General features: G+C 41.1%; 1 protein-coding gene and 1 long non-coding RNA gene across 14 annotated transcripts in view; one reads left to right on the top strand and one right to left on the bottom strand.

Annotated features, from left to right (window-relative positions):
• The window catches only part of LOC100879718 (transducin beta-like protein 2), a 36,262-nt gene that overhangs the window by 4,668 nt on the left and 8,689 nt on the right, over positions 1 to 22,905 (bottom strand). For 2 of the 4 annotated variants that reach the window (XM_076537152.1, XM_076537151.1), the window contains exons 2-3: positions 19,941 to 20,162; positions 9,887 to 15,048 (exon numbers count right to left, since the gene is read on the bottom strand). In XM_076537152.1, coding sequence (XP_076393267.1) covers positions 13,301 to 15,048; positions 19,941 to 20,162 — 1,970 coding nt within the window. In that variant the 3' untranslated portion in view covers positions 9,887 to 13,300. Of the gene's footprint in view, positions 1 to 9,886; positions 15,049 to 19,940; positions 20,163 to 20,422; positions 20,671 to 22,905 lie in introns of those variants that run through there. The other 2 variants (XM_076537153.1, XM_012295538.2) reach the window with 2 other exon arrangements.
• Positions 178 to 12,699, top strand: LOC105663840 (uncharacterized). Of its 10 annotated transcripts, none has more exons than XR_013039865.1 (6): positions 178 to 399; positions 479 to 881; positions 948 to 1,126; positions 1,188 to 1,675; positions 1,751 to 3,333; positions 3,547 to 12,699. It is a non-coding gene; the product is annotated as an uncharacterized LOC105663840 (long non-coding RNA). The 10 variants fall into 10 exon arrangements; XR_013039866.1 differs by having other exon boundaries at positions 178 to 677; positions 744 to 881; XR_013039871.1 differs by having other exon boundaries at positions 178 to 881; positions 1,751 to 1,976; positions 3,136 to 3,333.

Below are 22,905 nucleotides of genomic sequence, written 5' to 3'. Positions count from 1 at the left end.
CCACGGTTGTTCTTGGAACACGTTCGCTTCTTTATTTCTCGTAAAGTCACATTTACCATTGACGTTCGATAATGGAGCAATATCGACACGGAATGGTGTCGATGGTGAAACATGAACTCTTATGTCAATGATCTCGAAGATCTCGATTATCGTAATGGTCACTGCGTCGATAAAAATCGAGACAACGACTGACGTCGATTCGACCACGATAAACACGTATTTTGATAATACCCTGGCATTTAAACACGAAAATATTTGTAAGATATGCACGAATTTTTTAGTTAGCAAACGGATAAACGTGAAAAAGCCCGGTATATCAGTTGATCGATAATATATGGAGCCAGAAATTGACGTAACGACGAACACTGCATGTCGCAATCGGCAAACGACGTGAGCCACGTTCGTGTCTTCCGTTTGATTTCTCAATCGACAATAGCCTAACCTACCTCCGGAATATTTAATGCTCTCGTGTTTCTAGGCAGCCTATCGCTAGCGCAGTTTTTTCTATTGGTCATCAGCGAAAATTCACCGTCCTTTCGCGACTTTGTTCTCCTACATTCGCCATCGTGGCATGAAATACAAGTGGACGTTTCAGCGCCGCCAAGACTCGTTGAAACTTTAAAAAGAAGTAGGACATCTATCGTAACTGTTCTGTCAACAACAAGCAATTACCTATGGTGTGCAAATCTCTTTAAATTTCACTAACACGATGCACCGCAGAATACTTATTATTTCCTGAAAAGGTCTTTGCAGAGGATAAAAACTTATCTTTCATGATCCATCTGACACACGATCGATCACGGATAAAATGGAAACAAAGCATTTAACCCCCCGAACTTAACCTCGTAAAACGTAATCGTTAGTTTTCGCAAGCGAATAAAGTAAGGTTAACAGCTAGGTTAGTACTTGTAATCGATACAATTGATTTCATTTTCTTTTTTTCTCAGCCAGACGAAGGAGAAATTTTTCAAGAAAGTAGATAAAATCGTGCTAAATGATGAATCACGCGATCGGTGTCTCACGAGCGAGCTCGTCGAACTGGATAACAGTGTTATTCAGCCAATAAGAAATATTAAGTGGCTCGGAAAATTAAACGATGCCTTGCAATTAGAATGTTCATCAAGATGTAAGTAAAATGCTCGTCCCGCTATCATATAATTACATTGCTCAGAAGAACCACATTTCAGTCATCGAAGAAAATTATAAGGATGTAGAAGGATGATTTGCCTTCAATTTTAGGGAATCTACGTAAACTTTCCCTAGAGAAACCACGTTTGCCACTATGCATAGAACTCGTTCCGCGCATGCGCGTAGCCCCCGAAAGAGGGGTCACGTTTTCGAATCTTTCAACGATGATGCACGTCGTTTTCAAGAAGCAACGATAAAATCGATACAGCTAATAAACATTGGTGCAGGAAGCATGTATCGTATTACGTCAAAGATGTTTTGTTGGCCCACAAAATACCGCAAGAGATATCAATTGCTGTAAACTAACCACCGTTATCTCGACGATTATTATTCGTCCTGTTATTCTTCACTTACTTCCGATGTTGTTTCCACGGTTACGATCGCGGTTTTTATAGCATTATCGAATCGTCTTTATTGCATTTTTTAATTGTACGTTACGTATACTCGAGTTATCAGCTAACTATCTTCTTGCAAACTACACAATTAAGTAAATAATGTTACTATTATTTTTATCGTCGATTCTCGAGTTTCAAGATAAGTGAAAAATCTTTGGAATTTTCAGATGTATGAAAATTTGAAAATTTGCTAAGGAGGGGAGCGGTGGGGTTATGCCGCCACTTTCCCTATATTTTGCTATTGACTGTACATCAAACTGCGAGTAGAAGAGGGCCACGATTTCCAAGATAGAGTTGCGAGCAACGGAGGTGGAGAAAGTTCCTGTCCTCCCTGGCGTCTCCGCGCCTCCTGTTCGTTTCTACCATAGGAAACACTTCCTCGAGACCCGCCAGGTACCCACGCGCCTTATCCGAAGAAAGAAAGTTGTTGCGCTGCACGAAACCTGGAGATTTTCTCCTTGCAACATGCTCCTATCTCTTTGGCCGACATGCCCTGGTTAAAACAGCATCCTCTCTGTTCCTCGTCGAACTAGCTCGACCGTCTGGACGATCCGTGCAAAGATTATTATTTAACGGCCACGGATGATCTCGACTCTGTCGTTGTAGAGATTTTGATCAGAACCTTGAGGTTCCAGCGAAATAACCGAAGGTGTTCCTCCTTGGACAAATGAACGAGTCAGCAGCTCGTAATCGCTACTATATTTAATACGTAGCGTTTCATCAAGGATTCGGAGAACTGCAAACAGTAGCTTCGCTGGTCAGGTAGATCGAAGATGTCGCTTGAATCTTTACCAATTCCGATCACGATTTATCCGCACAATTCAGGCTGCATCGTAATTGCGACTGTAAATCGTGTTGTTTGCTTTGTTCTTTAATTGTATTATAACGGATTGAACTATTACAATGTCGCGAAATGGTCGATACGAGACATAAGCTGACGAAAGCAGATATCGAGTACGTTATTACCTTAGTCTATAGAGCGTATGGCATTAGAAAGATAAGTTAGCCGATAATAAACCTTAATGGAGACTAAAGGAGAATTGATGTATCTTTACACTCGCACGATCGAAGAAAAAAACACCGAAAAAGAATGTCTATAACCATAACGGTACGGATTCAGCGATCTCGAAGTGTCCTCGACAGACGAAAAAAGTCAGGAATGTAAGATCATCGTCCAGAAGAAGACCGAGCTAGCGTTATCTCTCGCTCGTATTTTGAAGTCGGCCTTTAGACAGTTTCTAACGTTATTCGCGTGTTAAATCTCGGTCCCTGGTCGATCGACCAGCCGATCGTTCACCTCGAATAATCCGTTTCTTCGAGGTAGAATCGTCAGGTTCAACAACCCGGCTTTGTACATCGTGCCTGTTAATAAAGAGCGGCATCAACGTAGCTATCGTGGGCATATATCAAAGAGGCAACGCCTCCGAAAAACGTCCCTGACCCGCGTAAAAACCTTCTTACTGTCCACCTCGAGAACATCGGAGAAACATTCGTTTCACTCCCCTCCCATCTTTACACGTTCGTTATACCATAAATTTGTCCGATGTTTCAGTGACACCAACGTGTCCGAGAGCCTCTGCTACACGACGAACTCGAGTTTTATTTAAAACCAAGGACTTTGGGATTTCGTGCGGAGTCAAGCATCGGCTGAGCATCGTGCGGCTTAACAATCGGTGCACGATTAGTTTAAACACCAAGGAAACAGAGAATTATTTATTTAAACTTTCTCTGTACTCCAGTATTTTATAAGGTACCTGAGTTATAAATTATTAAAGATGCAAGAACATTAAGAATCTGGGAGTATAGGGACGTAGATTCAGTTCATTTAGTTGAACATGTTAGGGATCAGGTTCACACTATTCGTACCTGATTTTTCTAAGTCTTTATTTAACTACGAATCTAGTTACTTGTTAATTCGAAATGAACTTGTATAATAGTCTAATGATTTCTTTTCTGCCAACAGCCCCGGAAGTCCTTCACACCGGCTAATCGAGGGGAATCTTAATAGAGTCGGTGGACCTTGAAATTTCGATCCCACAGAACGGGTTATGGAAAGCTTGGAATTTGAGTGGACGAAGGGAGAATCAGTGGAGGATTTTAAGGGATTTTACGCAAGAAGAAGTAATAATAGATGGATTGCGTAACGATTGCGTAGAACGCGCGCGACTTCGCGTTGTGCTTTAAAATCATTCGATAATCGAAACGACAAATACACAGCTTCTCGTCACAGAAATGGTCAAGACGTCGTTGCGGAGATTCATGAGGAAATTTCGTAAGAACGTGTCCACAGAGACTAGGCTATCGGCGTTTTCCATGCAGATAACCAGCAGGGCGTCTTTTCTCGTACTCGCTCAAGGACCATTCGATACGCGTGCTGCCGTGATAACGAAACGAGTAGGGAATAATTACGTTTTATACAACTTGTTCCCTGTTCGAACTTTTAGCCAGGAGCGTTTCGATAGTATTGATCACATTTACCGTCTGTGTCTGCATGACGCGCCGTGTACGTCGAACTTTGACTATCGCACCTGTGTAAATTACGTGCATTACTGCAGCTTTTGATTTTGCTGGTTAAAAGTGGCCTTAAAGCTGTCGTAAGCGGAGACAAATTGGTTAGACATAAAATTGTGAAGCGTTATATTAAAGCGTTTACTGAAAATGCCTGTAGAAGACTAGCAACGTTTTTCATATAAAATTATCGATTGTTAGATAACCCTCTTACTTTCTCTTCGCCGCAAGACAAATGAATTTGGAAAACAGAAGTTCTGCTTAGCATCAAACAAGTTTACGTACGCGATAAAAATATGGATGGATCTTTTCAATGTCATGAAATAGAAGAGAAGATAATCTTAAATATTCATGTTGCAATAAAAAACGAATGTTATTATGTTCCGGGAGATCCGCGGAATCTTATCAGTCAATCTTTAAGACATTTTGAAAAAGAAAATACGCGTTAAATACTGTTGTTCGAGAAAGAGCTGTTTATCGAAGGTAACGAGTTACGAAATGCCACTGAAAGCGAGAACCATTTCGATTTAAACTTGCTAATAATTAAAGCTGATAATTAAGGCTGACGAGCATAAGAAATAGACGCAGAAGAAATCTCGCCTGTGCAGCATTTGAATATACGTAACGTTAGCAAATAGTCGTAGAATTTTCTATCGAGAGCTCAATTAAAGAGCAAATACGCAGTTGGTCGACGCATAAAAATTTCAAGCCATAATATACCACAATAATAAAGAGCTAAATAAAATTGTAAAGTGTTGAAATATGAAACACTAAAATGAAATGTTTTGGGACCGATAGGTAAGTCCTGTAGGACTTGGAACATTGTCGTTTTACGATGTTTGTGACGATATGTATTAGGCCTCGCTATAACTTCGCTTATCTTGTGATAATAGTTACTGTTGTCGCAGAGGAGAAAAAGAGGAATATATCGACGTGGAAGATCATAAAAGCGGAATTTATTCGCGACTGTAAGCCGATCTTAACAAAATATATTTTATTGTATTTTTTTGCCTTATCAAGCGAGGATCTTTCATGTTATGATAATTGATTGCGAGGTATTGTGAGACCGTCAGCCTCTCGTTCGAACGTGTTAATAAGTACAAGTTAATTTATGAACCACTCGAAATAATTAGTAGACATTATCATTCGGTGTACCGTTTAAATATTTGAGGAACCTCGTATGCCGTTTAAGTTATCGAACGTAACTCTCTTATCTCTTCGATGTTTGTCTTCGTGAATTATCTAAAGGTGGGATTCTCTAATTATTTTAGCGATGCATCTGCTCGAACAGGTAAATGGAAAATACTACTGCGTTTCAAAGAATGAGAATTAATTCGAATAACCGGAGGATCATCCACCTACAAAAAGTCACTCATTTCTTTTTTCACACAAAAACCGGGCGAAAAAGATCGTAATAAAACTGAGACTTTGGTCTCCAAAATAAATTCACTGTTTAAAGTAAATCGGTCGGGTGCTTTTTAGATGTTTTGGTCACACGGTATTAAAAATGTGGTTTTGCAAAAAAACCTGTTTAATGTTTCTGGGGAAACACGAAATTTCGTCAATATTTATATTATGTCGTATTTTAAGAAAATGATTTCTAGAAAGCCGTTCCTTTAAGCGATGATTAATTGCGAAGACTCGAAGAAAAATTTATCAATTAATTTGTGTAATCACTTGATGTATTCTCGGAGCAATAATGACGCTTGTCGGAAACGCGTTTACGTATTACGTACGTGCTACGATAACGACTCGTAACTGTACTTTGTGGAAGATTATATGTCCACGTTCAACGAAGATCAGCGCTTTCCCTTTGTACGCAAATCCGGTTATGGTGTTTTTTTTAACACTGGTTATATAGTCAACTAGGAAGAGTTCGACCCACGTACGGGAAAAGCCTTCCTTCCAGGGAAGAAGTTTCTAAGTGAAATATCACTTTTCTATCTCGTATATCCAAGCGTACTGACACGATTTCATAACACTGTATCTTGAACTGGCACTTACATAAATTTAAAGCTCGAACTTTCAGAAAACTCGAAGATCAGCTACAACAATGACTGATTTCGAAACTATTATAGCACTTCAGCTACAAAGTTTAAAGTTTAATGGCTGTATAAACAAACTTTGAAATTATAATTTTAGAGTGTGCGGATAGTTGCTAATGGACACTAAGTTGCGAATGGATTATTTTACAATGAAAATATTTTTCGTCGAAGCTTAAGCTTCACATTGTGAAATAAGTATTTTATATGATTGAAATTTTGTCAGACTTTCTATGTTTCGAAATCAGTAATCTAATGGTGTGAAGTTTGTCAGGATTTCAAAAGAAGAAGATAATTTTTACAAATTCTGTCATTTAATTTCTTCACATAGTTATTTACATAGGAAATCGCTCCTTAAAATTATTGTACAGCTCGTAAAAGAGGAAAATCAACATTTGTTTCGTTACAATTTCTTCCTTCTAAGATAACAGGAACAGATACTGGCGATCGTGAAGGCTCGCGTTTACAATGTTAACACGGTCACCTTGACACTGAATCGAAAACCGAAAATTTCGAGTTTGATAGCCTGCACGAACAAGCGATTCCCAGATAACGAAAACAGCTGTTCGATGAAAAAGAGCACCGTGTTTAAGCAGTGATATACATAGTACGCATCTTTATCATAAATCCCAAAAGAACGAACACGCAGTCGCTCAACAAATATTTACCTTTCGTTCCCCATTGAATCATAACATCTCAAAAGTTCCAAATTTCTTTTCCTAAAAATTGATTGCTAATTAGATAACAGCTTCGATAACAAGTACTTCTGGTACACACTTGATTTTTGCTTCGAAAGAAACTTTATTGCTAGAGCAATCCTCGACAGATTCTCAAGGTATAAGCTCTCATTTTGCTTCATTAATAGTCGCGAATTTTCGAGGAGAAGAGAAAGGATGAAATTGCGGAAGAAAGCCGAGATCTCCCCGGAACGAAATGATGTAACGATTGACCTTTGCGTTCGATGGGACTATGAGATGTAACCATATCGCGAGGAATACGAGACGGGTTGAAACTTTCTTCGAGGCTTTCGTGAAAGCTCGTGGGTGGTGCTAAAACTGGTGTGTCTCGCGACGTTCTCTTTTGAATGCTTGTACCTTTTCACAAATCGAGACTTTCTATAATTTCAAGAACCCTTTGCACTCTGGATTATTAAAATTTTGACTCGATACTTAGCGAAGTATTTCCAGGACGGAATAAAAGTTTCACGAAATTCTTTGCCAATAATTGTCGAGAACCGGCTAACGCGGAAATGGTACGAAGGCTGTGATTATGCTCACGAGCGGCAATTATGTCCTCCGATTAGTTAACGAACGTTATAATTACGATTAAATTTTCCGTTTATCACGATACCGATTTTTCGACGTTCGAAGATTAATAAACTACAGCGAATACGAGGCATCTAACCTACGATTACCCTAAGGCAGTATGAGATATTGCTTTTCTTTTCCATCACCAAACCTAATAACCCACGGCAATATAGCGAGATCTCGCCGATTCTCATTCAATAATTTCCGTGCGACCTCTGACCACGTGTAACCTTAAACCGGGTTATATTCCTATCATGATTTACTAGCACCAGTTATACTGGTCAATTAAACTGGTCGGATGATATTAGTCTACTTTCTTAGGCTAAAGCTCGGTTTAAAGAGGTAACCAGTTATACTGGTCAATTAGTTCGTCTGGTTAGTCTACTTTCGCAGGTTCTGCAATTTAGAACAAGTACTTTCCCGTTCGTACTGGGTTTTAGGACACGGGTTACAGGGAAATTGACTCATTATATTAATGAAGAGTACTGATGCTAAACCTTTAAAATATTGGACGAGACTCTCAGAGAGACAGAAAGCATTCAGAATTGACACTAAACCTACCGACGTATGTGTACTTAATTTGAAGTTAGAAAATAAATAAACAACCAAACATAAATTTATTCTTTATCTTGATGGAAATCAATGCTGATTTTAAAGAATGTACTTTAACAAAATGTGTTCCTTACAATAAGAAATTTATGGAGCGGTCATTTGGTAGTTTTAGTGTTAATATTGTTCAAGTTCTATTCCAAACTATCCTATACGAATACAAGATTGAACGTGGCTTCTTCAGTGCCTAAGAGCATTATGGCGGACATAGAATTAAAATAAATGGACAAGCAGTGGAAATTTTGGCAGTGACAAACTACGATCCTCATCACCGAAGCAGCACAAATCGAAGCTCGATTGTTACTCGTGGCAGTCGATACGTATTAGAAGGCTTTGCGATTATGTCGAAAGAAAATAGAGACGTCTACCTGACGAAGTGCAACTGTATCGACAAAACGAGGGCGATGCAGTCATCGACAAAGTTGCCATCGAGGCACAAACGAATTACGATTCCAATGATACGCCCTTGTCCCGGCTCCTCATCCCGAACGATGGATTCAAGAAACGATCGCCGCGATTCGGTCTTCTATTCATCGATCATGCGAGGTTAAATCTTACGTAACCACAGTGCTTTCGAACGACGGAAATAAACGTTTGGAAAGTTTCGACTTAGCTAAACCATTAAGGTTTATTCCTTGCGATTGCTTTGTTACTTTGGATCTTCTACATTGTTAAATGTTAAATATCTAAATTTTCGTTGTACTTATTGCTTTATTGGGGAGGGTCTCGGACTTACGAGTGTAACGACGAGGGCTAATAAAGATTATAGCCTTTTATTGCAGGGTGTAATCTTACTCCGTATAAATCTAACTCGGCCGATTTGCATATATTTGGAAGTCGACGACCGAATCAACGAAATGTAACCAAAAGCTTATCCAAACCTCGGTTTAACCAAATTTGCATATATTTGAGAGTCAATGACTGCATCATCGAGATTTAACCTAAAACCTTATCGAATCCCACTGAAAACTGAACGTGCTGGATCAACTAGGCAAACTTGAAAGCCAACCCTTTTTCGAATCTAATTGAAATTTAACCAGATGGGTAGACAGAACCGTTTTTAAATTTTCGAAACTGACTATAATTTAACCAGATGTAAAATACCTTAGGTAATTAATTACCGAAGCGAATGTAATTACCTTTAAATTCGAGTGGAATTAAGCAAAAAGTTGGACTAATAGCCTTCTTACGATATCTTAGCAATTCAATTAGCAGGCGTAAGAACAATTACAGAGCGCAAAGGGTTAATCTCCGCGTTAACACAATACGCTTTCATGCTCGGATCGGAAACAAAGGCAAAAGAAAAAATAAGAAAAAATATGGAGGAGGAGACGAGACAAGAACAAGAGAGTTCATTATATGCTTCAGACTCTGTCGCAGTATTTCCATTGTTTCCTCTCAGGGACACGTCCTGGACTCACGGGGATTCAACGATGGCCTCTTTTATTGTTTTCTTTTTTCGTACGTCCCATTGTAACGACGTCTTTCTCGTAAGTCACGAATAATAATAAGAATAAGACGGGGATGATTTCTCTTTCATGACTTCGATAAATTCATGAATTTCATCCGGGAACGCGCGCGGATTTAAACAAGATCGTTTCAAGGCTGGATGATTCATCAAGAAACCATCATTCCGACGCAATCTTTCTGAAAAAGGAACGAGATCCTCTACCGGCGATAACGTAGGAAAAATTTCTCAATAAGCAAGGGAGATCTCGTCGACCATATTGAAATGCATAAGTTGATCGTTCCGCAAGATGTACGACGATATTTTGAAAGTGACTTCGCTTGGAAACGTTCGAAGAGAGAGAAAAAAAGAAACGAAAAGAAGTGGGTGTATCTTTTCAACAATGATTCATGGATCGAATTTATTCGCACCAAACAATTCTGGTATCTTAAAAACGTAGATCGTATATTTTTTGGTAGCAAAAGTTTCCTTGTATAAATTACATTGCTTAAATAGCGTAAATCGTTCGATGTTTGATCGTTTTAATTTCGATTCGCATACGTCTTCTGGGTTTTCCTCAATGATCTTCGATTACGAATGCAGCGGAAAATGGATTGCGAACAGACCCTTCACAGCACAATTTCAAAGGAACGTTCTTCGAGGATGCCACCAGGTACATACTTCCGTTTTTCGCTAGTCGCTCAAATAAATAGTGCGCTTATTTACAAAGCGATGATTTAACACAGTAGAACGTCGATTACACATATCTCTTCATGAAAACCGTAAGCATTTTACGATCCTTCAAGGTTGAGAAACTCGCTTCCAAAATACTTACAATTTTCAGTCACATTAATTACAAAGTAAAAGGTAATTTTACAAAGTTCACCGTACAAAAAATTTGTGTCAAGGTCATGATTCCATGATCGGTAACTAATCGAGGTACCACTGTATTGCTTTCGAGTGTGAATTACAAAAGACGTGTCGAAAAAAGTATCTGAACACGGGAGATGGATATATGTACAGGATGCAGACAATATTTATGGTGACGTTAACGCGTCGATCGCATAGATGAACTGATATGCTTTCCTCAAAGTAAGTCAAAGCGATCAGCGCGTTAAAATAAAAAATGAAAAAGCGGCGGGTAAGATTAAGTAAAAGAGTTGGCGAACACACGACCCGAGGATTATTTTTACCACGGGAACCTAGTTCCCCGGGTCGGTATACAAAATGTTGAATACTTATGACCGCGTGCACGGTATCACATTGTGTATCGATACAGGCTGTTCAAAACAGGTTGCACAACTTATCCATGATTCACAGAACTTCTTGAGGCTTGGAAGTTACTATAGTTTTAATGTCAGATATCCTACACGGTCTTCATAAGAATCCACACGTGTGGCGAATATTTGTAAGTGACAATTAAAGAGGTTTGTAACCAATAACAAAATGCGTCTGAGCAAAGTAGCAACGTTTGAACAGCCTATATCGCAAAGGGGCACACAGGGTTCGCTAATGTCGCAATAAACATTGTATATAAAATCACGGAACATTATGTGTGTGATTTTGAGCGTGAGTCGAAATCGGGCACGTGGTTCTCAGGCTCGATCCGCTTATGATTTACACGCGTCGACACGTACGAAACGGAAACCTGACCAAATGCGCGCGCCTGCGTATTTTATAATCGCGGTCGATTATAAAATTGTCCACGCTCTTGTTTCGCGCACACGTTCGTTCCTCGTCCGGAACGACAAAAAAGTAGTTGATCGATAAATGGTCGAGCCAATGAGAAACGGGCACGTACCGTGTGTCGAATGATAAGACACATCGTGTGTTTTTCTTCTTTCTCTTTTCGAAAATTCGACGGCGATCACGCGGCGAACGAAGGACGCACGATTTCGAGAAGAGGCTCGAAGATTCTGCTGTCGTCAATGGATAAAGAAAAGAAACAACAACTAAAAAGTATACAAAAACTCCTTAAATCCATCTCGGATTCGTTGTCCTCGTTTTAGCGACATTTTCTAGACGTCGTTTTTCGAGGAGAATTTAAATGCAAACCGCTCGGTGGAAGCCCGAAAGACACTTACCAGCATCAATGACGCCGCGTGTCCTCCTCTCGCTTCGTACGTGTACGAAAAAATAACGCTGAATGAAATATGCATGAGACGGGTCGTAAGGTATAAAACGTGTACGTGTACGTTCATCCTACGAGTATAAATGTGTCTACACATATATACAGGGTGTTTTAAAAAAACATTTGCAACATAAATACCACAAATTCTTCGCGGAAAGTCCTTTACCGTTTTGCGATACGAGGCTTCGTTCTCGAGATACCGCGTTTAACCCTTTCGGACCCAACCACGTATTACAACATTTTACGCGGGAAATTCAATTCGAACACTTTCCCATTTGAAATCTTACCGGTCAGCTGATCGCTTACTACATAGCGCGTTAAGTATTTATTGCTGCGCCCGCGCATCAGCTGTTCGCTTCACGTTCAAATATGGCGCCACCGGAAGGCGATCTTTTATCATTAACATCTCAGGAACGAAGCTTCAGATTGCAAAACGATAAAGGACTTTTCGAATTCCTTTGTCGCGAAGATTGAGACAGAATAGTCTTTTTTGAAACACTCTGTATTCAATATCTCAATGAAAGTATGTCAAGCACGAGATACCTACTATCAACGTGTGTGTGTACCCGTTGAGCGTTTGTCGAGGAAAACGTTTCGCAGATGGGACGAGTACCTTAATCGAAATACACAAAGGAAATATTCGCTTTTTTCTTTTGTTTAATCGTTTTATTAGTGTTGTCACACTTTTGTCGTTTTCTTAAATGTAACAATTGTGACCGTAGTACTCGATCGAACGTTTCAAAAAATCAACAAGATTGCATTGTAACTCGTATACTGTTTGGGTGAAAAAATGCAGCACGCGTGCACCGTTCAATCGAACGCAATCAAAATCGAAACGCAGCGTATCGAACATAATATCGTTACAGATTCGAAGCTCGTTGGGTGACTTAAATACTTTAAATTCGCAAAGATGACACTTCATCTTCTTGTTCATTTCTTTTATCTCGCACCAGCCTTGTTTGTACTTCTGTTTCTTGAAATTGAGTCAATGATGTAGAAACAAGAAAAAAAAAAAATATGGACAGCCTTTGTCGACGTTACAATAGAGATTCGTTAAAAAAAAAAAAAGAAACGCAGAAAGAATATAAAAAAAGTATTCTATCACTCGTGTGTACCGAGCGGTCGCGATCGAAATCGAGCTAAACCTTTTCCTCGGCAACGACGCACCTTACAAACTGAATGTATCGCATGAATGAAACTGAACGTATGAGTCGTGTGTATGGGGTATGGTGTGCCTATAAGTCTAACTGTGCGAGTGACCAAGCACGTCCCTGGTCGTCGAACATTTAACCCGGGGACGCGCTCATACGCGTGTAGCTTTTTTCTTTCTGTATATATGTAACATATCACAGACTTCACTTGGAACTGAACACTGACGGAAGAGTTGCTGGGAAATCAGGGTGGCTCCCGTCCGGACAGATCTCGTTGGCGCTTTTTTTTCATTTCTTCGACACTTAAGAAAAACAAAAAAAAAGGAGCGCGCACTAACGACAGGGAACAAGACGCGCGACAGGACCGCGTGATCGCCCGGTTAACCGTAGGTAGACTCGACGATACTCGTTCGGTTCTCTAGTACCGAGGTCCACCACCTCCGACAGAGTTCCATTCACTGTACATACTGTATTCGAGTCACCAAGAGAGTGTATATATAAACGCGTTATTCGTTGGTCGTTTCACGAGGGCTCGCAACACTCCCACGAGAGATCGTGTTGTAGTCTTCTAAGCATGAGATCTAGTACAATTCTAGCGTCCTCGATGGAGTCGTGTTCCGCCACCTGGATCTCCCTTCGCAACACAGTCCTCGCCAGGGTTTTTAAGCTACTGCGAAAAGGATAACCGAGGAAGTGGGGAAACGCGACGCACGTGTCGATCACCGTCGTGTGCAACAATCTCAACGCTCTGAGATCGTTCTCCAGACCGTGACCTATCAATATGGTTTCCGCGTAAACGAAACTAGTCAAGTCCCTTTGAACGTCTCTGAGCGTTTTCGACGCCTTCGCCAGATCCGTCGCGGTTATGCCGCTGAATCTGGTGTTGTAATCGATCACTTCGTCGTCCGGTTTCACCAGTGTGTCGTACACGACGTTTCCGTCCATACCGATCACCGTCACCTTGGCCAACTCGAGGCCGCGTCGAGTGAAGCACATCTCGCAGTCGAGCGCGTACACGCCGTAGTTACCATCTTTGGGGACGATCCTAGCGGGCCTGGTGTGCACGTAACCTTCGAACGGACCGTTGTAGCCGGGTGCCAGACCTGTCCACACGTGCATCCTGGCAGTGGTGCAGCCTCGAGCCGTTTCACGGCCTCGACAGCACTCCCAGGTCTCGCTGTGAGCACCGTCGACGAGACCGCTTCGTAGTTTGCCCCAATGGTAGACGCACCGTTCCTCGTGCAAGTATTCGCCGCTCTCTCTGTTCACGTAGAAGCTCTTGTAACATCTGGCACACCTACGCTCCGCCACCACCAGCTCGTACGGTTCGGGGGTGGAATACCTTCGGGAGCTTTCTTGAGAACCGGAAGCGAACGAGGACGACCAAGAGCAAGAGTAGTCCGTGGAGGATGAGGACGACGACTCGCCTATGTCCGAATACTTATCGCTGTCCGAGGAACTTTCTTGTTCCAGGTCGGAACTTTCTACGGAGCTTCCGCTACAATGTCCACTGTCTCCTTCGCTCTCCGCCATCGTCCAGGAACTGGTACCGCTTCCGGGTATGAACTCCTGCGCGTTCACGTCCAAATGATGATAGCTACGAATCCTATGGCCAATGGGATGTTGCAGGTAATTTATTATCACTGCGAAGCCCGGGAAGTAGCTGCACTCCACGGGGTAGCCAAGGTGAGCCAGCTGCTCCCCGGTGAGCGTGTATCTGCGGAGCAACGAGGCGAGGGCTGCGTCGCTCAGATGGTGCAGTTCCTTTCTCTGAAGACTCAGGAAGATTTCGTTCTTCCTCTCCTCGCGATGCGAGTCGCTCTGAGCTTTGTTTCTCCTGGAGCCAGCTTTGCGGCCTTCGCTGCCGCTTATCTCGACCGACTCGCAGTCTCTCGACGGGCTGTTAGGGTAATGCTGCTGGCGACGATGGTGATGCCGGTGATGCTCCTGCTGCGTTGGTTGCTCGTCCTCGTGCTCGTCGTCGCACAGCTCGCGACGTCGATCTCGCGGTGCTCTGGTGCGGTTCTTGCGTTGTCTTCTGCTCAGGATAGCTCGGTCCTCCTTCGCCGAGGATGACCCGGATGCCGTTGCCACCGTAGACGCGGTGCCGGACGTGGAAGTCGCCGAGGACGGTGACTCGCTCGACAACTTGCTTCTGCCTCCTGGCGACGTCTTCGCCGACGACTGCGTCTCGTGGTTCGCCTTACAGCCAGCGTACCGATCGGTCTCCCCGTGGTCCAGGAGCTCCTCTCTCAGAAGCAGGCCGCAATCTTTATGTTACACACAAAAACATATATGCGTCAGTTCATCGTCCGGCAGCCAATGAAATTTACAAAATGACAACCTACTTTATTAATGTTAGACTTTTACTACACACCACACGCGCATGCATCTCTACCTCTTTAACTTTCTAACACACGTTTTTTTTTGTTAGCAAAATTATCGTATCTGGTTCTTTAACGCAGAATAACATTTCTTTAATAAGAGAACTATGTAGTCTTTGAATGATCAGAAGAATGTTTCGTTTAATGGTCTTATCGCGATCGTATCGGTTCAATGCCGTTCTTGACCCAGAGATCGTTGTTTCTACCTTGAACCGACGCGAATCGACTCGGAACGACTCCAGAGAGAACCGCGTCATTCTCCTTCTGGAAATTTACCGGTAATAATGAAATTTTCACGGTGCTATGGACAGAAAAAGGCGCGAGCAAGAAGGTACACGGTCGCTGCGAAAATCGTAGCGAGTGGTGCGCGATTAATTGCTTGAAAAAAGAAAAAAAAATGTGAAAGTGAAAGCTTGCCACGGACGCATGAAATAACGTATATGAATTTTTGTCTGTGCATAAGGATTCTTCGGTACACGTTCGATCAAAAAATCAATCCCTCGCCTTACAATTTCCAACCCATCCCTCACAAAATAAAGCTCGAAAAATGAATTGTTACAGAAAGAAATATAAGGCGAGGAATTAAACTATTTACATGTTTAACTCTTGATAGAATTTCTGGAATTCCTCGTGAACTTAAGCGGAGAATTGCTCATCGTATTAAAAATCGATAGGCAATTCGAGCTATTCTCCGACTCGTTCAGAGAAATTATTCTACTTCTGTAAACAGATGACTAAGGATTTCATGGCGTTAAAAAGCACGATTAGCTCTAGATCTGTGAAAAAGCAGCGAGTCGTTTTAACGCTTCTTGTTTATTCAGCAGTACGCAACTTTCGCCAAACGCGTCACGGAAAGGGTCGCTTTCTTTTCTCCGCTTCGTCGCGGACGAATACGCGTTCGAGCAAGCCAAAACGCGGAGAAACTTTTTGGATAGGAAATTAGACTGTTTTTATGGCCTCGGAGGCTGTGAGAGACAGCTACGATGATAAAAGTTTGCATGGGTTTAAAAACACTTGGGAGATTATGCTTCTATAAATTTCCACGAAGATATCACTTTATTTGGGCCTAAAATCTTATCTAGAAGTATATCTCTGAGCAAACATCGGAACCTAAACTATCAGAAATCACGGGAACAATGTATCCGAAGATCACTAATTCTGCGCACCAAATTCAAGATCAACGAACTCGATTTTTAATCTCGACAAACACCATCGCTGACGAAATCGATGCAGTCACCCTGCAGTTACATCAGAAGTTACGTCAGCATCGCTGCAGGCAATTTTCCAAGGAAACACCGAGCAGGAAAAGCGGTTTTACCTCGACCTTGCGAATTCGTCAGATTTCCCATAACTTCCACGAACACCATATCGTGCACTATAAAGGCAAAGTTTCCCGGTCAGATAGGGTCCACACGCGGTCCCGAGAGAACAGGATCATGAAGATATCGCACACACGCACCGAGTGAAACGAAAGAAGGGACACAACACGAAGAAGAAGAGAGGACGAGGGAATCGGTTGTGTGTCTCGGATAACGGAACACGGTATCCCCGTTCGCAAGGAATGACCGGCTTCTTCGATATGTACCGTTGCGTCATTTAATGAAATCATCCGGTACGCGTTCGTGCGTCGATTCTTCGAGGAAATCCTGACCTCTCTGCAACCGGAGCTGAGTCTCAATTCTGGGAGATTGGACCTTTTTGGGAGATCGGGTTATAAGACTGTGGAGGTCTCTAAGCTTTTGGGACTTTTTGGGAGTTCATCTGATGTCGATTCTGGCTGGACTACTCAGGTTATAGGACTGTGTCAAGATCTCTAAGCTTCTGGGACTTTTTGGGAGTCCTGATGTAGATTCTTGTTAGACTCTACTGAGGTTTTTGACTGAGTCTAAGTATTCTCTAAACTACCTTTGAGAGTTCATCTTTTCTACCTTGGAATCTGGGATGTGATTAAAGGATGAATCTAAAGGAAACTCAAGTCCTCCAGAATTAGGGGTTTGGAAATTATGGAGATTTATGAGGATTCTGAACTTGAATCTAACAATTGAAAAATTTTTAATAGAGGAGATTTGAGAATCCAGTCATCAAATTAGTGAATGTAGAAGTTTGTCTCCCAAACAAGACAAGTCCGTCCCCCAAATGAGACAAGCAATTAATTATAATTTGCATGGTGTACGGAGACACCCTTCCGCAAGAAATTGATGGATCAGTAGTAAAGTTGTTCGCTAATTGGATTCGGTGGTCGAATCGGATAAGGCAACATCGTGGCCCCGCTTGCTAATCTTGTATACCGAATTATCGGCTTATGACGACGCTTCATCGCGAGTTAGAGCAATTTTCTTGTCGCTCGTGGTGTGGGCTTGATTTAAGGCCAGAGAATTTCCCACGTAGCGCTATTATTAGGCGGTTACAAGCAGCTTCACTGTTACGTTACGCCTCGCAAAGGTGATAGCGCATCAGCCAGTGGCCCCGAATTCTATATATCGTTTCTTCGAACAGAAATCGATACAAACGATGCTTTGACACGATTTTTCGTTTGGACTCTCTAATTTCGACGGAAATGATCTTTGCCACGGTTAGTATTAAAAGAGATAAAGATATTGATATCTAATCGGAAGATATTATGCGAATTGGAGTCGAACTGATGCGTATTTATGCGAGTAAGATGTGTCACGTTTGCAGTGTGAGTGCATCACGAGACAACCAGTCATTAATACAGTAATTTAAAACAGGCATTTGTAATACTAATTCTATACACGTGTGATGTATAATGAAACAGAAATTAAAATTACAGAAACATCAAAAGAATTTATTTAACTTTTAAGTAGAACTTATTTAACATTTTAAGTTAAATGATAAACTAATGAAGTACTTTCCCAAATGAAACAAAGTATTTTTCCTAAACACCTGGATTAAGATTAAATAAACTCATTTGAGTGACAACTCCATTATCTAAAATCTAGATCATCGATAACAATAAAATACAAGAAACAAGAGGGAAAAATTTCTAGAAATCGTGACTCGTTCAAGAGGCAAAGAAATCATTGAGACCAGTGGATTCTCCAGTTGTAGTATTTCCAAGAATACTCCCGGGGCTACCGTTTTTAAACTCCAGTTACTCATGCTTCTCGGCACGCACCTATGTCGTACACGTGGATTCGAGGTTAAACTCGTCGGGAGAAACGAAAGAAGAAGAGAAACTCGTTGGGAGAGAAGCTTGACGAAAATCTTCCATGGCCAACGAGTCACCCACGAACTCTGGCGAGATGAACCATTAAAGGACACCGTGGCCTAACGATTTTTATTCCCGTTCCTGGTGTGACGAATCAAATGATTTTGGGTTCATGGTCGGTGGTTTATTGGGGACAGGAATTTGGGGATTTGAGGAGTTGGATATTTGGGGATTGGGGGATGTGGGGATTTGGGAATTTGAGGAGTTGGATATTTGGGGATTGGGGGATGTGGGAATTTGGGGATTTGAGGAGTTGGATATTTGGGGATTGGGGGATGTGGGAATTTGGGGATTTGAGGAGTTGGATATTTGGGGATTGGGGGATGTGGGAATTTGGGGATTTGGAGATTGGAAAATGTGAGAATTTGGGGATTTAGGGATTGGGAGATGTGAGAATTTGGGGATTTAGGGATTGGGAGATGTGAGAATTTGGGGATTTGAGGAGTTGGATATTTGGGGATTGGGAGATGTGGGAATTTGGAGATTTGGAGATTGGAAAATGTGAGAATTTGGGGATTTAGGGATTGGGAGATGTGGGAATTTGGTGATTTAGGGATTGGGAGATGTGAGAATTTGGGGATTTGAGGAGTTGGATATTGGGGGATTGGGGGATGTGGGAATTTGGGGATTTGGAGATTGGAAAATGTGAGAATTTGGGGATTTAGAGATTGGGAAATGTGGGAATTTGGTGATTTAGGGATTGGAAAATGTGAGAATTTGGGGATGTGGAGATTTAGGGATTGGTAGATATGTGAATTTAGACATTGAGGAATGTCGAGATGTGAGAATTTGAGCATTTGGAGATTTGGGGATGTGAGAATTCAAGGATTTAAGGATTGGTAGATGTAAGAATTTGGAGATATAAGAATTTGGGAATTTGGAAATTTAGAGATGTGAGAATTTGGAGATTTAGATATTTGGACACATGAGGATTTGAAGATTTAAGTATTTAAAGATATGAGAATTAGAAGATGTTGCACTCTGTTCAGCTGTTGGCAGATAGCTAAAATGTTCCCTTCAAAAATTCTTCTGAAGCTACTCTCCTATTAATTTCCACTCTGTTTAAACACCTCCCTGATCTAATTAAAAACAACCTATTTCATACTAAATAAACGAGTCACCTTCCAAATTGAATGACTTTACAATTTGCTAATCCACCAACTTACGAATCCACACGTTCATAAAACTCTCCGGAAAATTTCGCATTAATTCAGTTTCCATAATCCCCCCATATTCCACCAATCACTTCCCCGAGAATAAAAAAGAAAACGTCCGATTTTCCTATCAGGACATAAAATTATCACTTTTCTCGCGCAACATCAAGCATCGTTGCGTTTCCAAAATAAATCTAAGTCGTCAGAGGCCTTTGAGCTTTGTTATAACATTGCGCAACGTGTACAGATAATCGAAATTCTTCATAACTACGACGACACCGCTTTCTTTTTTTCCGTCGATAACGAGAATCGATCCAGACGATAAATCATTCTTTGTGTTCGATAAGCGAGCGCCATCGACGCCGTTTTCCGGAGTAATTATGTGAGCAACGTACCTTCGGCACAGCTTGCGAGGAATTTGCCGTTGCTGGAGAAATTCATGTCGAGGACGGAGGCTGTGTGGCCCTTCAAAGCGCCCACCATCCACGAATGAGTGAACTCCTGTTGGGTTTCCCGCCTTTTTTTGTTCTTCGCGCGCTTGTTGCCGGCCGTACCGGAAGCGGATCTCGCAGAGTCCCTCGGATCTTGGAACTTCACTTTTTCCGATTCTGTGACATCTGCAACACAAATGAGAAATTTTGTTTACACTTTTTTCTCAAGACTTTCCTGCTCTTATCGATCTGAATTAATTACTGGAGTTTCCTTTTGGAAAGTCCCGCTATAACTGAGACTTTAAAAGGTCTAAATCGAAGGCTATTTTTCTTAAAAAAAAAAAAAAAAGTTGAATAAAGGGAAAACATATTTCACTTTTTCCACCGAGAACCTTGTACTCATTCCTGATTTTGAAAAAAGAGGAGAAAAAGGAACGAGACCTTACCAAACTAAATTGACGTAGCTTCTGTTTTCGTTGAGATCAGAGATTTTTCTCGTATCGCGAACCTTCACAATTGACGGACCGTGACGCTAATCGTTCGCACTTTATCAGCGAAAACGAAAGCAAAACAAAGAGAGCGAGACGAAGCACATACGAACGCACGTGAAACGTACTCGCGGAGACTCGAGAAGTGTCGCACTTTGTGTTCAAACTTTCGCTGTGTCGATGCTACCGATGTTGGATGTGTACTAAATGTAAGTAGAGCGACGTTGGCCCTTTTAAATCCTTTGACCTGAATACTGAAGGTACCATTAGTCATAGGACCTGTGGCCAAATTACCCTACGGTTTACCCCACTCTGTTGTAATTTGCAGTGCTCCTACATCTTAAGGTAAATAAACAATGAGTCATGGTAGCCCTTTAGACTACTTAATTTGCTAATGAACAAATTTTTTTAGGAATTCAGAAAAATTGTCAAGATTTTATTTTATAATTTCTGCATTTATTCTTGGGGGTTCAAACTTTTGAATTTGTAGATTTTACAAGTTTGCAAGTCTTTAAATTAGACAATTCGCAAATGTTCAAATATTTGAATTAGCTAATTCCTGAATGATCAAAGCATTAAATTAAAATTTTCAGAAATTCAAATTTCAAAATTTTTCAATTTCCAAGTTCCCAAATTTCCCAATTTCCAAATACCAAAATTTCCAAATTCCAATATTTCCAAATTCCAATATTTCCAAATTCCAAAATTTTCAAATTCCAAAATTTTCCAATTCCAAAATTTCCCAATTCCAAAATTTCCCAATTCCAAAACTCCCAAATTCCAAAATTTCCCAATTCCAAAATTTTCAAATTCCAAAATTTCCCAATTCCAAAATTTCCAAAATTCCAAAATTCCCAAATCCCTAAATTTCCCAATTCCAAAATTTCCAAGTTCCAAAATTCCCAAATTCCAAAATTTCCAAATTCCAAAATTCCCAAATTCCAAAATCCGCAAATTCCAAAATCCCCAAACTCCAAAAACCCCAAATTCCAAAATTTCCCAATTCCAAAATTCCCAAATTCCAAAATCCCCAAATTCCAAAATGTCCCAATTCCCAAGTTTCCAAATTCCAAAATTCTCCAACCCCCAAACCCCAAAATTCCCCAACCCCCAACTCCTCCCCCCAAAAGAATACATTCTTTATCAACGCACGCCGGTAGTTTATATGCTCGCAGCTCGACAATAAATATATAAATATCGTTAATGACGGTGGTATCTGAATATTAACCTTGAACTATACGTGCAGCCCGGCACGACTGAACGGTTTCTGAAAAGCAATCGACCTGGATAGCAGGGTCGGTTCGATTACCTGGCCACTCGAAACCCTAATATGTTTGTCAGATATGACGAGTTCCTTTCGCCGAGATTACCGGCTTATTACAACCCCGCGTGCCACCGAAACCGGAAATTAAACAATAAAGCCCTGTGTCCGTGAATTCACACCGCCGCGTCGTTTCGTGGCTCATTATTATTCCGTGTTGCGAGATTCCTCAATGGCGTGATGGCTCATTGAACACGGAGTTGAAGAAAAGGTGAACGGTATCGGACTTATATCGCCCCTTTCTGCCAGACGCGGCTCTATTTTTACATTTTACGACTTTCATGGGCAATAAAAGACGTCTAAATCCACCCTTAAATTTTTATTGATGCGACGTTTCGAAAGGAGTCGAGATATTTTTCTTATCTTGATAATATAAGGCAAACAAATCTTATGCAAGTACAACTTGCAAGCTGCAAGATAAAACAAATATAACAGATAACTATTTTTCTTATGTTTAATGCGCAGAAGCAATGTTTTGGAATCATTAAGTTTTCTATTTTTAGGGTAACGAAATAAGAGTTGTATGTTACAAAGGTATGATTCATTCGCTATGAAACATTATTATTCAACGCTACACAATATCTGATGACGTTACCTGCATGAAATCATTTACTTTCGCAAAAATATACAGCGATGTATATTTTCCATAAACGCGGGAATTTTGAATCGAAAAATTTGAGAAACTCGACTCGCTCGAGTATATTTAGTAGCGCTGAAACTAAGGCGAATTTTCCGCGGCAGAAGCCAGATTAGCCGGGCAGCATGTTCAGGTATTATTTCGTTTTGTTCGACGGAGAAAGCAAAAGCGATCGACAAATAGAAATAGTTGTCCGCGGTCAGTGCACTATTCGCGGTGCGTGTCGCGAGTTTTCAGGGACGTGTTTTGCCGCACTGGCCCGGAAAATGTAGCGCATTGCGACAAATTTATGTTATCTGCTACAACGGGACAGAAATCGCGTGCTCCACCTTTCCAAAGAAATCCTTTCTCAAGCTATCAAAAATCGCCGGAAAAATGAATCAGCAAAATCTTATCTTTGAATTAAGGAATTGCTATAATTATAGTACGAAGTTTACTCGCTGCAGTTATCTCCTTTACTCTTATCGTCTCTTGCATCATTAT

Source organism: Megachile rotundata, chromosome 11, assembly GCF_050947335.1.
Source record: "Megachile rotundata isolate GNS110a chromosome 11, iyMegRotu1, whole genome shotgun sequence".
Taxonomy (NCBI): domain Eukaryota; kingdom Metazoa; phylum Arthropoda; class Insecta; order Hymenoptera; family Megachilidae; genus Megachile; species Megachile rotundata.
The sequence above is the reverse complement of the archived record's forward strand: the minus strand, read 5'-3'. Positions and strand labels throughout refer to the sequence as shown.